The 16617-nt window shown below is 41.9% G+C and overlaps 1 protein-coding gene across 8 annotated transcripts in view; it reads right to left on the bottom strand.

The window, feature by feature from the left end:
* Window positions 1-16617, bottom strand: part of LOC140189907 (uncharacterized) — a 209854-nt gene that overhangs the window by 56131 nt on the left and 137106 nt on the right. For 6 of the 8 annotated variants that reach the window (XM_072246261.1, XM_072246273.1, XM_072246282.1 and 3 more), the window contains exons 38-42: window positions 12508-12617; window positions 12058-12204; window positions 10792-10941; window positions 5606-5659; window positions 402-569 (exon numbers count right to left, since the gene is read on the bottom strand). In XM_072246261.1, coding sequence (XP_072102362.1) covers window positions 402-569; window positions 5606-5659; window positions 10792-10941; window positions 12058-12204; window positions 12508-12617 — 629 coding nt within the window. Of the gene's footprint in view, window positions 1-401; window positions 570-5605; window positions 5660-10791; window positions 10942-12057; window positions 12205-12507; window positions 12618-16617 lie in introns of those variants that run through there. The other 2 variants (XM_072246291.1, XM_072246310.1) reach the window with 2 other exon arrangements.

Genomic DNA, 16617 nt, shown 5'->3' with positions numbered 1-16617 from the left:
GCTGCACTGCACAGTTGCTATTATATTGGGTGCAAACTATGAACAACCAGTTAGAAACCTCTACTACTACGTAACTGGCTATTTTTCTCTTTCACTAAGTAACAGAAAAATATCCAATGAGTCCTCACAATTAGATTCACGGAGGTCACAGAGGTATGCAGCATAGAAACAGGCTTTCAGTCCAAATTGCCCAATCTAGAAGTCCCATTTATCCCACATCCTTCTAAATTTTGTCTATCCATGCAAGTTACCTTACTCCATTTTCTGGAGTCTGATCTGAAATTTTAACTAGACACTCACACATTTACCTTCTCCTGAATAAGGCCTCTACGCCTTGTTGATATAGTGGGGAAAACATGCAAATAGATGGAATGTTGTAATGCCATTGCACAATTACATACCTTTAATGTAAAGCAGGATGCAAATAGATGCCTGACCAAAGCATCATATTCCTGTCTCACTTCACTCCTCATCTCCTCTTTCAGCCTTGTGCTCTCTTCTTCCAGGTTAGTCAACTTTGCTCGAAGAGCTGTGATCTCTATGATTATCTGATGACTGAAATGAGCTAACTGAGGAAAAAAAGGAACAAAACCAATATGGGAAAACCACCAACATTGATATGAGGCAACATGATTTCCTCAATCTACAATTTCTCTCTCAGGTGCAAAGATATCAGGGACGAGACCAGATAATTCAGCTGATCGGCATTCTTTCCTCTCTTGACTTTCCTATCACGACATCAGGTTCTATTCTGCAGGGTTCCCATATTTGTTATCCTATTCCCCAGTAGAAAATCTTCCTCTATCTGAGTAATTATGAGCATAGTTCAACATGGTCAGTGGCAGAGCTTAATCATATTCAAAATTGTTTAATGTCCTTTCCTGAACACGTGTATGGAGAATGAAATAATTGCTACTTCAGATCTGACACATTACGAAAAAATACAAAAGACAAAGAACACAATAATAAAAAAAATGCAAAACTGTAAATACATAGATAGCTTATATACAATACATAGATTGATCATAATGACATCAGAATTGTGGGTTTGACTGCAACAAATAAGAATGCAGAAATTTAAGTGGGCCACCTCGCAAACCTTGACATCCAACAGATCACAGCTTTCCTGATGCAGCCGTTTCAGACTTGTAAGTTTCGCCCCCAGAGATATTGTTTCACCTGCTGAGTTCCTCAAGCAGATTGTTTGTTGCAACAAATTCTAGCTAGCATCTGCAGTCCCTTGTTTCTCCAGATCATATTTTAAACCTGGACAGTAGACCAGTTTCTGTAACTAGTAATAACATCATCTAACTAAAATCCAGAAGTGCTTCCAGACGTCACCCCTTAACGGGCATGTTGCTATTCATAGAACCATTGAATGACATGCTGGGAGATTCACTACCTTGCAGCCAACCATTACCTTTTTCCTGCAGTCTTACAGATTTGATTGTTAAGTGCCAATTCAATTCTCTTTTGAGGACAGCAATTGATTCTGTGTCTATTTCCCATCAGGAAAAGCATTCCAGATACAGGTACTAACCACTCACTTCACATGAAAGAAGTTTCGTTTTGCTCCATTTGTGAATTGCCTTAGATCAGAGCACTCCATTTTAGATCTTCCACCACGGGGACTACTTAGCGCCATATACTCTGTCCAGATACCCTCATGAACCTGAAAACTTTTAATTTCTTCTTTCAACTTCCTTGGTCCAAAATAAACAATTTTAAACTAAATCCACTTTACAATGGGCTTCCCCATCTCTCCAAGTACTTAGCAGCTAACAGTTCAATTAATCTTATCACAGGCCATAAGGTCACGTGCAAACTGTACTCATAGTTTAACCTTGGTATCATCTCAACTCAAGCACAAAATCTAGACTGACAATTTAACTCAGAACAGACGGAGTGATCTTTTCAGATGAGACATTAAAGAAAGCCCCTGTCTGCTTGTTCAAGTAGACATAAAAGTTTTATTGTATAAAGGAAAGGAGATGTACTGCCCATATTTCCATTAAACAACACTACCAGTGTAGAAAGTCAGATAACTTGAGACCTCACAAGCAATGACCTTTATGATGTGACACTCAATATTTACTGGTGGCTGTGAAACATTTGGAAATTCTTGAGAACATAAAAGTCTGTGTGAAATTTGTTCTCCAATGCATTTCTATCATTCAGTCCAACTTCACTTTACTATGAAGGTAGTACAGGAGCCTCAGGACTCACACCACTGGATTCAAGAACAGTTATTACCCCTCAACCATCAGGCTCTTGAATCAAAGGAGATTGCTTCACTCAACTTTACTTGCCCTACCATTGAAACGTTCCCTCAACTTATAGACTTACTTTCAAGGACTCCTCGTCTCATGTCATCAATATTTATTGCTTATTTATTTATTATTATTATTTCTTTTTTCCATATTTGCACAGTTTGTTGTCCTGCACAATGGTTAAACACCCAAGTTGGTGAGGACTTTCATTGATTCTATTATGGATTTACTGAGTATGCTCACAAGAAAATGAATCTCAGGGTTGTATGTGGTGACATATATGTAGTTTGGTAAATAAATTTACTTTGAACTTTGAACTTCTCAGTTGTAGGTTCACCTCCTCCAGTCCTAGCTATTCTATTTTACAAAAGTGAATGCATTTCAAAAACATTTCATTGGCTCTGCATTGCATTTCCCTTTACACATACTAAAATTGTGGAAAGCATTTAATAAACACCAGTCTTCTTTCTTTTACTGTGAATTATTTCTATGGGTTTATGACCGTGATGGCCAGCTGCTTCTCCCCCACTGGAAAGGGACAGTCAAAGGTCAATAGAGTTATCTGAAGGAGCCACAGTGCAACTGAAAATAAAATGTTCAGTGGACTGTTGAGATTTTAATGAAATCCTGAGATTTTGGAAGTTCCAGACAGTAAATACTTTATACTTTATTGTCGCCAAACAATTGACACTAGAACGTACAATCATCACAACGATATTTGATTCTGCGCTTCCCGCTCCCTGGATTACAAATCAATAGTAAATATTAAAAATTTAAATTATAAATCATAAATCGAAAATAGAAAAATGGAAAGTAAGGTAGTGCAAAAAAAATGAGATGCAGGTCCGGATACTTGGAGGGTATGGCCCAGATCCGGGTCAGGATCCGTTCAGCAGTCTTATCACAGTTGGAAAGAAGCTGTTCCCAAATCTGGCCGTACGAGTCTTCAAGCTCCTGAGCCTTCTCCCGGAGGGAAGAGGGATGAAAAGTGTGTTGGCTGGGTGGGTCGTGTCCTTGTAATATACTGGACTGAAGAACAACCATGAATATTGGGTAAAAAAGTAGGGGACCACCAGTATCTGATCATTCAGTTAATAGGACTCAACACCACAATGATACAAGAATTTAGCTATTCATGGCGCACTTAATGGTGCATGTTTTGGCTTCTTTGTTCCTTAAACATCGTTTCTTCCCTAAGCAAGTGTTGAAATTGTCTGAACTGTAAGACCTTTCTGAGGAAGTCTAATTTCCTTTGAGTCATTTGCCACAGGATACCCAGCCTCATGTACGACAACTTACAAATAGTTTAAAAACATTAAATACAGTGCCTTGTAAAAGTATTTGGCCCCCAACCCTTTGTTCACATAAATGAGTATTATTTCAGGGATTTTGATCAATTTAATGGAGAATTTTGTTTTTTGTGTATCACATGCTCAATTTTTTTTCCACTGTAGAGCCCAAAAAGTGGGGGAAATTGTAAAGCATGAAAAACCAAAAATTTAAAACCTGAAATGTCAGCAGTTCGAAAGCATTCATCCAGCTTTGCTCAGTATTTAGCCTCTCACAGCTATTACAGCAGTAGTTTTTTTTGGATAAGTCTCTATTAGCTTTGCACAATGTCAGGGAGCAAGATTTGCCCATTCTTCCTTGCAAAATTGCTCAAGCTGTGCCAGGTTCGATAGGGAGTGGCAGTGGAAAGCAATATTGAGATATTGCCAGAGATGTTTGATCGGGTTAAGTTCAGGACTCTAACTGGCCCACTCAAGGACATCAATTTTCATCATTTGAAGCCACTCCATGGTTGCTCCAGCAACGTGCTTGGGTCATGGTCCTGCTGAAAGACAAACTTCCTTCCCAGTTTAAGCTTCCTGACAGAGCCTAGCAGGTTTTTATCCAGGATTTCTCTGTATTTAGCAGCATTCATCTTCCCATCAATCCTGACCAGATTTCCAGTCCCTGCTGCTGAAAAATATTCCCATATTATGATGCTACCCCTACCATTCCTTACAGTAGGGATGGTGTTACTTGGCTGATGCACAGTATTAGATACAGGTCACACGTACTGCTTAGTGTTAAAACCAAAATGTTCCACTTTAGTCTCAATTGACCACAAGAACTTCTTCCACAGTATCTTGTAGGTGATGCTTTGCAAAGCCTTTATGGGCAAGGATATGCTTTTTAAGCCAGAGCTCCTTCTTTGTCACTCTTCCATAAATACCCTTTTTGGACAAGGCCTTAGAGATTGAGGAGCCATGAGCCTCATATCCAGTGGCAGTCACTGACTTCTGTAGCTCCCTCAGAGTGAGTGTTGGCGTCACAATAGACTCTCTTAGAAGTGTCATTCTTCTCCAGCGTTGAAGTTTGGAGGGGCAGCCTCAACTTGGTAGTGGGCTGTGGTTTCATTTTTTTTCCCCACTTTTTTACGATGGGCTGGACTGAGCTCTGAAGTATGTTCAGTGCCTTTGAGATGGTCTTGTACCCTTCCTTCCCCAGATAGGAGCTTCTCAATTATCATTTTCCTAACTTGTCTTGAATGCTCCTTTGACTTCATTTTGGTTTGGTCTGTTGAAAATCTATGTTGGAACTTACAGAGAGAGGGGGTATTTATTCTTATGAATTCATTGAAAACAGGTGATTCTCCTATTTTCTACATCAACAAATTGGGTGAGTTGGCAAGGTAATACAGTATATCGCATCCGAGCAAAGTTAGTATAGTAATCACAAACGGAATGAATATTTTTTCGTCTCACAATTTTGGTTTTTAACTTTTAGTGAATTGTTGACAAGTTTCAGAATTTTTCTTTCGATTTGACATGATGTACAACTTTTTGTTGATTAGCTCAAAAATCCTACTTCAATATATTTAAAATTTAGAAAATGAGACAGTAAAATGTGAAAATAGTTGGTGGGGCTGAATACTTTTTCAAGGCACTGTACATCATATCAACTGATTACCTTATACCAAATGTATTGGTTACATCTTTAAAAGATGCCCACAAATTCATCAAACACGATTTTGCATGAATAAATTTTGTTCACCCTGCCCAGTCATAATACGACGTTAGGGTCTCGGCCTGAAACGTCAACTGCACCTCTTCCTACAGATGCTGCCTGGCCTGCTGTGTTCACCAGCAACTTTGATGTGTGTTGCTTACTTTTTTTGTAATGGGCAAGCCCAGTAATGGACTTCTAGAATTGGACTGTCCAGTAGTGGAATCAATTCACTAATGTAGCCATCAAGCAGTGCAGCTAGTCCAGTCCACAATTACACCGAGTCAATAATGCCAGGTTTTAGATTTGTATTCAAAACCATTTGTAAAGAATGTCTAGTCTACCTGTGAATCAGTTGTTGCAGAGGGAGTTTGAGATTGTTGCATTCCTTTCAATTCCTACACAGAAAACAAAATAATGTTATGCAAAATATTGACAAATTAATTTCCTGATTTTAGTAATTTCACACAGTGACCATTTTTTTTCCCACTTTGTACAATTTGGAAGGCTGTTTAAAGTGGCCTCCTGCTTTTTGTAGTTTCTGATTTCAACTTGAGTGAGATATTTACAGATGAAACTGAAACTGGCCATGTGGTTAAGTGAGGAAGAAAGCTGCAGCCCAGAGAGAGATATGAACTGCCTGGTCAGCTCACCAGAAAAGATGCAAATGGGAAGTCAGTCTGAAGAAGGGCACAGCCATGCTCAGAAAGAAACTGAGAAGTGCTTATTCACAAGATGTAGGTGTCACTGGTAAGCTAAACATTAATTGCCCATTTCCAAATACCCTGTTACTGGGTGGATTGTTATGTATCTCTAGAGGGCAATTATTAGTCAACCTCACTCTTGTGGCTTTGGAGTCACATTGGCCAATACAGAGAAGGACAACAGATTTCTTTCCCCATTGCTTAAAGACTCTGTCATACCAGGACCTTAATGAATCAGGTCACTTTTTAAATGACAATTCAGTAGAGTCATGATCACTGTTGTAGACAAGTTTTCATTCCAGGTTAATTAATTTGTTCAAATTCCCCTGATGCTATAGAGTCATAGGTTCACTCAGTATGGAGATAAGCCGTTTAACCCAACTCCTCTACACCGACTATAAGACATAGGAGCAGAATCAGGCCATTCAGCCCAACAAGTCTGCTCTGCCATTCCATCATGGCCGATTTATTATCCCTCTCAACCCCATTCTCTTGCCTTCTCTTTCCTTCTCTTTGACACCCTGACTAATCAAGAACCTATCATCCTGCTTTAAATATACCCAATGACTTGGGCTGCACAGCGTCTGTGGCAATGAATTCCACAGGTTCACTACTCTCTGACTAAAGAAATTCCTCATCTCTGTTCTAAATGGACGTCTCTCTATTCTGAGGCTGTACCCTCTAGTCCTAGACTCCTCCACGATAGGAAAGATCCTCTCCACATACACTGTATCTAGGCCTTTCAATATTCAATAGGTTTCAATAAGATTCGCCCCGCCCCTCATTCTTCTAAACTGAACTGAGCACAGGGCCAGAGCCATCAAATACTCCTCGTACGCTAACCCTCTTATTCTCGGAATCTGTCTTATGAACCTCCCCTGGACTGTCTCCAATTGCCAGCACATCATTTCTTGGGTTAGGGCCCAAAATTTGCTCAAAGTACTTTTAGTGCAGTCTGACCAATGCCTTATAAAGCCTCAGCATTACATCCTTGCTCTTATATTCTAGTACTCTTGAAATGAATGCTAAGATTGCATCTGCCTTCCTTACAACCAATTCAACCTGCAAGTTAACCTTCAGGCAATCATGCACAATGACTCCCAAATCCCTTTCTACCTCTAATTTTGAATTTTATCCCCATTTATAAAATATTCTACACCTTTATTCCTTCTATCAAAGTGCATAACCATACACTTCTCTGTACTGTATTCCATCTAACACTTATTTGCCCATTCTCCCTATCTGTTTAAGTCCTCCTGTAGATTCCCTAATTCCTCAACACTACCTGCCCCTCCACCCATCTTTGTATCGTCCACAAACCTGGCCATAAAACTATAAGTCCATCATCCAAACATTGACATATCACGTGAAAAGCAGTGTCCCAACATTGACCCCTGTGGAACACACTAGTCAGTGGGAGCCAACCTGAAAAGGCCCTCTTTATTCCCACTCTTTGCCTTCTACAAGTCAGCTAATCTTTTAACCATGCTAGTATCTTTCCTGCAATATCATGGGCTCTTATCTTGTTAAGCAGCCTCTTGTTAAGCAGCCTCTCAAGTGGCACCTTGTCAGAGGCCTTCTGAAAATTCGAATAAACATCTACTGACTCTCCTTTGTCCATCCTGCCTGTTATTTCCTCAAAGAAGTCCAACAAATCTGTCAGGCAAGATTCCTCCTTCAGGAAACGATGCTGACTTTGGTCTATTTTATCATGTGCCTCTAAGTAACCCCAAAACACTCTTCAACCCCAAAACTTAAAGAGTGCTGTGACATTTGCAACTTCCCAGTCCTCAGGAATCATTCTAGAATGTAGCAATTCTTGAAAGTTCTTTACTAATACCTCCACAATCTCTTCAGCCACCTCTTTCAGAACCCTGGCATGTAGCCCATCCGGTCCAGGTGACTTATCTACCTTCAGACCTTTCAGCTTCCTGTGCACCTTCTCCTTAGTAACAACAACTACACTCAATTCTGCCCCCCAACACGCTTGAATTTTTGACATACTACTGCGTTCCACAGTGAATACTGACACAAAATACTTAAGTTCACCCACCGTTTCTTTGTCCCCCATTACTATATCCAGTGTTATTTTCCAGAAATCCAATATCCACCCTTGCCTCTTTTACTCTTTATATATCTGAAGAAAACTTTTTGTATCCTCTTGTATATTGCCTTCATATTTCATTTTTTCTCTCCTTAAGGCTTTGTTAGTTGCCCATTGCTTCCCAATCCTCTAACTTGTCACTAATTTTTTGCTGTTTTATATACCTTCCCTTTTGCTTTTACGTTGTCTTTGGCTTCCCTTGTCAGCCATGATCGTGTCATCCTCCCTTTAGAATACTTCATCATCTTTGGAATGTATCTATCCAGCACCTTCCAAATTGCCCCCGGAAATTACAGCCATTGCTGTTCTGCTGTCATCCCTGCTAGTGCCATCCCTTCCAATCAACAGCTCATCCCTCGTGCCTCTATAATTCCTTACACTCCACTCTAAAACAGCTTCTACCTCTTAAATTTCAGGGTGGATTCTATGATGTTATGATCTCTGTCTCCTAGGGGTTCCTTAACCTTAAGCTCCCTAATCAAATCTGGTTCATTACACAACACCTGGTGAGAACCTTTCTGTATTAATCCCAACTCTCAGTAGCTGGTTATACAGATACTCATCTGGGCTCTTCTTAAACGCTGTCAGTGACCACACTCTGAGGCAGTGCATTCCAGGTACTTGGCATTCTCTGGATGAAATCACCCACTTACCCCTGCCTCATATTCCCCCTTGCTCTAAATCTATGCCCTCTAGTTTCCTCTACCTCTGACGTGGTGTTGTAGCACTAGACAGAGTCCAGAGGAGATTCACCAGGGTGGGGATGGAGCAGTTTATTTATGAGCAGAGGCAGAAGAAGCTAGCTCTCTTCTCTCTGGAGCACAGGAGGTTAACAGGGGACATGACTAAGATATATAAAATTATGATAGATGTGAACAGGTATGGCGAGCTTGAACTTGCACTTCAGATTCTTTGCTCCAAGACACTCTGAGATTTGGAGTACATCTAAATAGATCCCTGAATTCTATGAAATTCCAGGAGGGCTGTGGAGGTTTAGCCTCTGAGTATTTTTGTTGGGGGGCGAGGGGTGGTTAGAGCAAGGAAGTGGTGAAATATTAACCACAATAGTACTGAATGGTGGAACTAGCATAAGCAGCCAAATAATCACTTCCACTTGTATACAACAGGAATTCTGCAGATGCTGGAAATTCAAGCAACACACATCAAAGTTGCTGGTGAACGCAGCAGGGCAGGCAGCATCTCTAGGACGAGGTACAGTCGACATTTCAGGCCGAGACCCTTCGTCAGGACTAGATGCTGCCTGGCCTGCTGCGTTCACCAGCAACTTTGATGTGTGTTACTTCCATTTGTATGTTCATTTGCCTAACTGGCTGAGCGAATCATTACAGTGGTGAGGATGGTAGTAGAGTTAATTTTCATTATTAGTGGAGAGATATTTTAAACACCAGACACCCCCAAGCTAGGGTGCTGTGCTCAGATGATGGATGGACTGAAGGTTTCGTGGTGGAATTGACAGGAACCTAGGTGGTGGGTGGAGGTATGATTCTAACAAAGGAGGTGAAATGCATTTCTTCTCTCCACTAGCCTGTAGGTCACTCTTGGGCAAAGTGTACCACCTGGTTACCCCCCTCCACCCCCACCAGTCAGGGTCGTATGAACCATGGGAGCAGGTGGTGGATGGTCGTACGAGCAGCTGGTGCATATCACAAGTCCTGGTTATGCGGTCACTGACGCCAGGCAGACAGTCTCTGCAGAGTATTGATAATGGCTGGGGTCAGTCGTCTTGTAAAGACACTGCCCGCAAGAAGGCAATGGCAAACCACTGCTATAGAAAAATTTGCCAAGAACAATCACGGTCATAGAAAGACCATGATCGCCCACGTCATACAACACAGCACATGATAATGATGGTGGTAGCAGCAACAGATTTCCCCTGGTCTTAAATTCCACCAGCTCCAATAAGATTCCACCACGAGGCACAAATTCCCCTCCCACTTCAGCATTTCGAAAGGATCTTTTACTTTGCGACTCCCTACTCCGCTCTTCTGTCCCCACCCACTACTCCACACCACATGACAGGCCCACTTCCCTTCTTCCCACTAGGCTCCCAAACAAGTCTCTCTAACTCAGGGGCTCCCAATCTGGGGTCCACGGACCCCTCAGTTAATGGTAGGAGAAAGGTTGGGAACCGCTGCGTTAGAGTCTGACTGAGGCAGTGATTCGCTTGCGAGCCTGTTGAGGTACTGTACTGTGTGATGATCATAGGAAGTATATGCATTACAGTCATACAGCATTTAGTTTCTTGACACTGGAGAAGCCAAATGCAGCACTGTGCAATGTAGTTGCCTCCTGGGCCATTAATATCAATGGTTTTAAAGATTATAATTCATCCATTTTCCTGAGAATCTGTGGAGCAGTTCACCTTTCTCCCGCAGCACCACAGAAACAAATCCCTAGCCAGAGAAAGGATTTTCAGTAAGCAGGTGCCATTATGCCACTCACCAAGTGTCTGCTGGAACCATGCACTTGGTACTTGACACGCAAAGGCAAATGGGAAAGCGTACACGCTTCAATAAGACATGCAGCTGAAATAAATTTTATGCACACTTTCTGTGGTATCTCTTCAAAGGAAGTAAACCGAATCAATGCGATGTTGGGAGGCATTGTCAGTGTTGTTGCTGATGTTTTTTTGAAAAAATACCCGTAGCAGCTCAATGTCACTTCTGCATTGTTAAACGGTACTTTGCCTGCTGCTCCTCACCTGCTCCTTCTCGTAAAGCAGCTGGTGCTCTCTGCGAAGAATATTCTCGTAACACATGGAGTAGGACTCAAAGTTACTGCGCTCCCTTTCCATCACATCACAGGCTAGATGCAGCAGGCAGTTGCTTAAGTGATCTTTGCTGAAAGTAATCTGTCAAAGTTATCAAACGATCATAATAGACAATACAACCATGCTGTTTCCTGTTCACTTACATTTGTAACATTGCAAACGTCCGCCTCCAGAATTCCCTTCCCCCACTCCACAGTCAGGAAATATGATGCCAAGCCTACCAACGCACATCTGTCTTTTGTTAGCAGTGAACGTTCTGGGCTGCTTATTTAATTTAGTGCGCTACTTATTTAATTTCCCGACATTTGCCAGTGATATTAAACCTGATTCTGGCTCTATCTCACTTGCTAAGTGTTATGAACCCCTGTGTGCTCCCCACAGGCAAGGAGACATCCTTAGCTGCTGCAGGTTTCAGCCAGTGGCAGTCAGGGAATAAGCTCAGCTGATTGAGTAAGAGTAGAGTACGTGGTGTTCACAACGACGAACCAGGCCAGTCAGCTGAATCCGTGTCACCCCACAATGCATCATTATGTCAATTTCTTTAATCCACTCGCACTCCTCAAACTTCTACTTCAATCCAGTATCATACTTGTTTCATGAGTTCTCCAGAACAAAGATGTCAACTGGAAAGAAATGTATCTTGGATTATTAGTGAATGTCATTTCAGTCCCTGCAAATGCATCACAACTTTCTACCAGTCTAACATTTCCATAATCTCAAAAGTCTCCATCAGGGCCATCCTGTGGATGGTGGAGGAGTTGGAGGAGACCTTTATCTCTGTTCTTGTGCTTTGATGTGATCACGTGTAGTGATAGTAACTTTAACTTAACCTTCCCATTGGGAAATGAACAGGTCTGGGGACAAGGTTGGTTTTTATGTCTTGCTTAATTTTGCTTAACTTCCCCCCCACCCCATTCCTCACTCTGACCTTTCACTTCTCATCTGCCTATTTCTTCCCCCCGGATCCCCTCCTCCTTCCCTTTCTCATATTGTCCACTCTCCTCTCCTATCAGATTCCTTCTTCTCCAACCCTTGACCTTTCCCACACACCTGGACTATCAGCTTCTAGCTATCCCCTTTCCCTCTCCCATCCCCACCCCCACACCTTTTTATTCTAGCCTCTTCCTTTCCAGTCCCAAAGAAAGGTCTTGGCCCAAAATGTTGACTGTTTACACTTTTCCGTAGAATCTGCCTGACCTGCTGAGTGTTCCTCCAGCAATTTGTGTGTGTTGCTCTGGATTTCCAGCATCTGCAGACTTCCTCGTGTTTTGTTTCACTGCAAACATTTTGTACAGTATGTGAATCCAAGTTCCATCTGGTGGTGGGGATTTCTATCCTGGCCAACTGGATTAACATTGCAACCAGGGTAAAATGCATCCCAGACAAAATCGCATTCAAAATTAAGAGCTCCTTCAAAATCGACTTATTAATAGTGCGGGAAAGTTTAATTCATAACTTTCAGAATGAGCAAAGGAATGATGTGATCAAGTAGCTATTTAAAGAATCCTGACATTTTACGAATTCTCATTGAGCAACGTATTGCAGAACTAAACGGCTTAAAATTTAAAACTTCCCTTCTTCATTTCTTAACTCCAGAAAGTTTATTTTGAGATTTTAAACAGCTGGCAAAATAATTTTGTGCTGTACCTCACTTTCAGTCTCCCGTGAATTTTCTTTCAGTTTCTGAACAAATTTTTCAACAATCTGGGGCCTTGTAATTGAGAAGTTTTCAGTCATGACTGAATGTTTCCAGTCATCTGGAGGACAGAGGAGTTTCAAATGTAAATTAAATATATTCTCTCTTTTTAATCATTATATTCAAACCATCTCTTGAGATCATCTTTACTTCTTAACAGTATTACCACTCAGTTCCATTGCATAACAATAACAAGCTTTGACCAGTAGCCAATCCAAAATCAAAAGTTTGGAGAGGAGGGAAGTTCAGTTAGGTCCACTGTCTGAGGATAAAAGGCAGGAGCGGGTCACATCGACCTTTGACCTGTGACCAATTGCTGATTGGGATTGAGTAGCAAGAGCAAATTAAAGGCAGGGGCAAGTGCAGTGGCTATTGGCACAGCAGCTGTCATCTGGGTGGACAGAGTCAAAGTGGTGATCTTAAGGCTTTAACTCTTTGAGGCTTCACTCAGAGAAAGCACAGGAAAGAAGGGTCCAAGTTTTTTTCCCCCTTCTCTTTATATCTGCTCAGTAGGGATGACAGGCAGGATAGTGAAATGGTCCACTTGCAGGGTGTGGGAAGGCAGGGAGACCTCCAGTGTCTTTGAAGACCACAACTGCAAGAAGTGCATCCAGTGTAGCTTCTAACAGACCACATTAAGGAGTTGGAGCTGGAACTGGATGAACTCTGGATCATTCGGGAGGTGGAAGGGGTGATAAATAGGACATATAGAGAGGTAGTTACATCCGAGCTGCAGGACATTGGAAACTGGGTGACAGTCAGGAAGGGGAAGGGGGTTAAGGAGCCAGTGCAGAGTTTCCCTATGGCCATCCCCCTCAACAACAGGTATACCACTTCAGATACTGTCAGGGGGATGACCTAACACAGGAAAGTGGGGGCTCTGGCATTGAGTTTGCCTCTGTGACTCAGAAGGGAAGGGGGGGGGAGGCACACTGTGGTGATAAGGGATTTGATAGTTAGGGGAATGGACAGGAGGTTCTGTGGGTGAGAACAAGGTTCCTGGATGGTATGGTACCTCCTGGGTGCCAGGGTCTGGGATAGCTCGGAATGAGTCCTCAGCATTCCTAAGTGAGAGGGTGAACAGCCAGAAGTCATTGTCCATGTGTGCACCGCTGACGTAGGTAGGATGAGGGATGAGGTTCTGCACAGAGAGTTCAGGGAGTTAAGTGTTAAGTTACTAAGGGCTGGATAGCTACCTGTGCCATATGCTAGTGAGGCCAGAACTAGGAACTCTTCCTGGGAAGGTCGGACCTGTACAGAAAGGACGGTTTTCACCTGAACTGGAGGGGGACGAATATCCTAGTGGGGAGGTTTGTTAATGCTGGTTTAGTGGGGTTTAAACTAAAGTCGCAGGGGGGTGGGAACTAAAGTGGCAGAACAGTTTGTGGAGAGGTTGTGGAGGCAAATGTTGGTAAGACATCAGACAAAGTTAGGAATCAAAAGGTTGAGCATGGTGTGACAAGTGTCCTGAGCTGCATATATTTAACTGCAAGAATTATTGTAGGAAAGGTGGATGACAGTGCCGAAGATGAGGTAGATGGTTTACAAACAGAGGCAATGTGCAGAGTCATGTTGATAGAGCAAAATTGCAGTCAACAGGATGAGTTGCAATGTAAAGGCAGATAAAACCAAAAAGGGTGAATGCAGGACTGAAGGTGGTGTATTTATCTGTGTGCGGTATACACAGAGTAAGGTCGATGAACTTGCATTATAGTTGTAGACTGACAGGCGTGATGTTGTAGGCATCACTGAATAATGTCTGAAAGAAGATTATAGCTGGGAGCTTAGTGTCCAAGGATACACATTGGATAGAAAGGATAAGCAAGAAGGCAGAGAGGGCAGCATTGCTCTGTTGGTAAAAAATGAAATCAAATCATTAGAAAGAGGTGACATAGGGTTGGGAGGTGTTGAATCATTGTGGATAGAGCTAAGGAACTGCAGGGGTAAAAAGACTCTAATGGGAGTTATATACAGACCCCCAATCAGTAGTAAGGATGTAGCCTACAAATTACAACAGGGGATAGAAAATGCATGTCAAAAGGGCAATGTTACGATCGTCATGGGGGACTTCAATATGCAGGTGGATTGGAAAAGTCAGGTTGGTGCTGGATTACAGGAGGGGGAATTTCTAGAGTGCCTATGAGATGGCTTTTTAGAGCAGCTCATGTTTGAGCCCACTGGAGGATCAGCTATTCTGGATTGGGTGTTGTGCAATGAACCGGAATTGATTAGAAAACTTAAGGTAAGTGATCATAATATGATTGAACTCATCCTGAAATTTGAGAAGGAGAAGCTAAAGTCAGATGTATCAGTATTACGGTGGAGTAAAGGGAATTATAGGGGCATAAGAGGAGTTGATTGGAAAAGAACACTGGCAGGGATGACGACAGAGCAGCAGTGGCTGGAATTTCTGGGAGCAGTTCAGAAGGCACAGGATATATATATCCCAAAGAGGAAGAAATATTTGAAAGGAAATATGACACAATCATGGCTAACAAGATTAGATTATGAGGACATGCAGTCCTCTTTTATTGTCATTTAGTAATGCATGCATTAAGAAATGATACAATAAGAGAAGTCAAAGTCAACATAAAAGCCAAAGGGAAAGCATATATAGAGCAAAAATTAATGTGAAGTTAGAGGATTGGGAAGCTTTTAAAAACCAACAGAAGGAAACTAAAAAAAAGTCATTAAGAAGGTAAAGATAGAAGACAAAAGTAAGCTAGAATAATATTATAGAAGATACCAAAAGTTTCTTCAGATACACAAAAGTGGAAAAGCGGGACTGGATATTGTTCTGCTGAAAAATGAAGCTGGAGAGGTAGTAATAGGAGGGGGAAACAACAAAATAGTGGACAATATGGATAAGTATTTTGCATCAGTCTTCACTGTGGAAGACTCTAACAGTATGGTGGAAGTTCCAGGTGTCAGCGGGCATGAAGTGTGTGAAGTTACCATAATCAGGGAGAAGGTTCTTGGGAAACTGGAAGGTCTGAAGGTAGATAAGTCACTTGGACCAGATGATGTACACCCCAGAGTTCTAAAAGAGGTGGCCTGAAGTGATCATAGAGGCATTAGTAATGATTTTTCAAGAATCACTAGATTCTTGAATGGTTCCAAAAGGCTGGAAAATTGCAAATGCCACTTCACTTTTCGAGAAGAGAGAGAGGCAGAAGAAAGGAAACTATAGGCCAGTTAGTCTGACCTCAGTGGTTGGGAAGATGTTGGAGTCTATTATTAGGGATGTAGTTTTGGGGTACTTGGAGGCACATGATAAAATAGTCCATAGTCATCATGGATTTTCAAGGGAAAATCTTGCCTGACAAATTTGTTGAAATTCTTCGAAGTAGCAGCAAGCAGGATAGACAAAGGAGTTTCAGTTGATTTTGTGTACTTGGATTTTCAGAAGTCCTTTGACAAGGTGGCACACATATGAAGCTGCTTAACAAGCTATGAACCCATGGCATTACTGGAAGGACTCTAGTATGGATAAAGCAGTAGCTGATTGGCAGGAGGCAAAGAGTGGGAATAAAGGGAGCCTTTTCTGACTGGCTGCCGGTGACTAGTGGTGTTCCACAGGGGTCTGTGTTGGAACTGATTCTTTAGAAAGACCCCGTACATATGTTAATGACTTGGATGATTGATGGCTTTGTTGCAAAGTTTGGAGACGATATGAAGATAGGTGGAGGGACAGGTAGTTTTGAGGATGCTACAGAAGGACTTAGACAGATTAAGAAACATAGAAAACCTACAGCACAATACAGGCCCTTCAGCCCACAAAACTGTACCAAATATGTCCCTACCTTAGAACTACCTAGGCTTTACCCATAGCCCTCTATTTTTCTAAGCTCCATGCAGCCATCCAGGAGTCTCTTAAAAGACCCTATCATTTAGAAATGGGCAAGAAATGGGCAAACAAATGACAGATGGAATACAGTATTGGGAAATGTGTGGTCATGCACTTTGGTAGAAGAGATAAAATGCTTAACTATTCTCTGAATGGAGAGAAACTACAAAAAACTGAGGCACAAAGGGACTTGTGAGTCCTTGTGCAGGGTTCC

Source organism: Mobula birostris, chromosome 2 (genome assembly GCF_030028105.1).
Source record: "Mobula birostris isolate sMobBir1 chromosome 2, sMobBir1.hap1, whole genome shotgun sequence".
NCBI lineage: Eukaryota > Metazoa > Chordata > Chondrichthyes > Myliobatiformes > Myliobatidae > Mobula > Mobula birostris.
The sequence above is the reverse complement of the archived record's forward strand: the minus strand, read 5'-3'. Positions and strand labels throughout refer to the sequence as shown.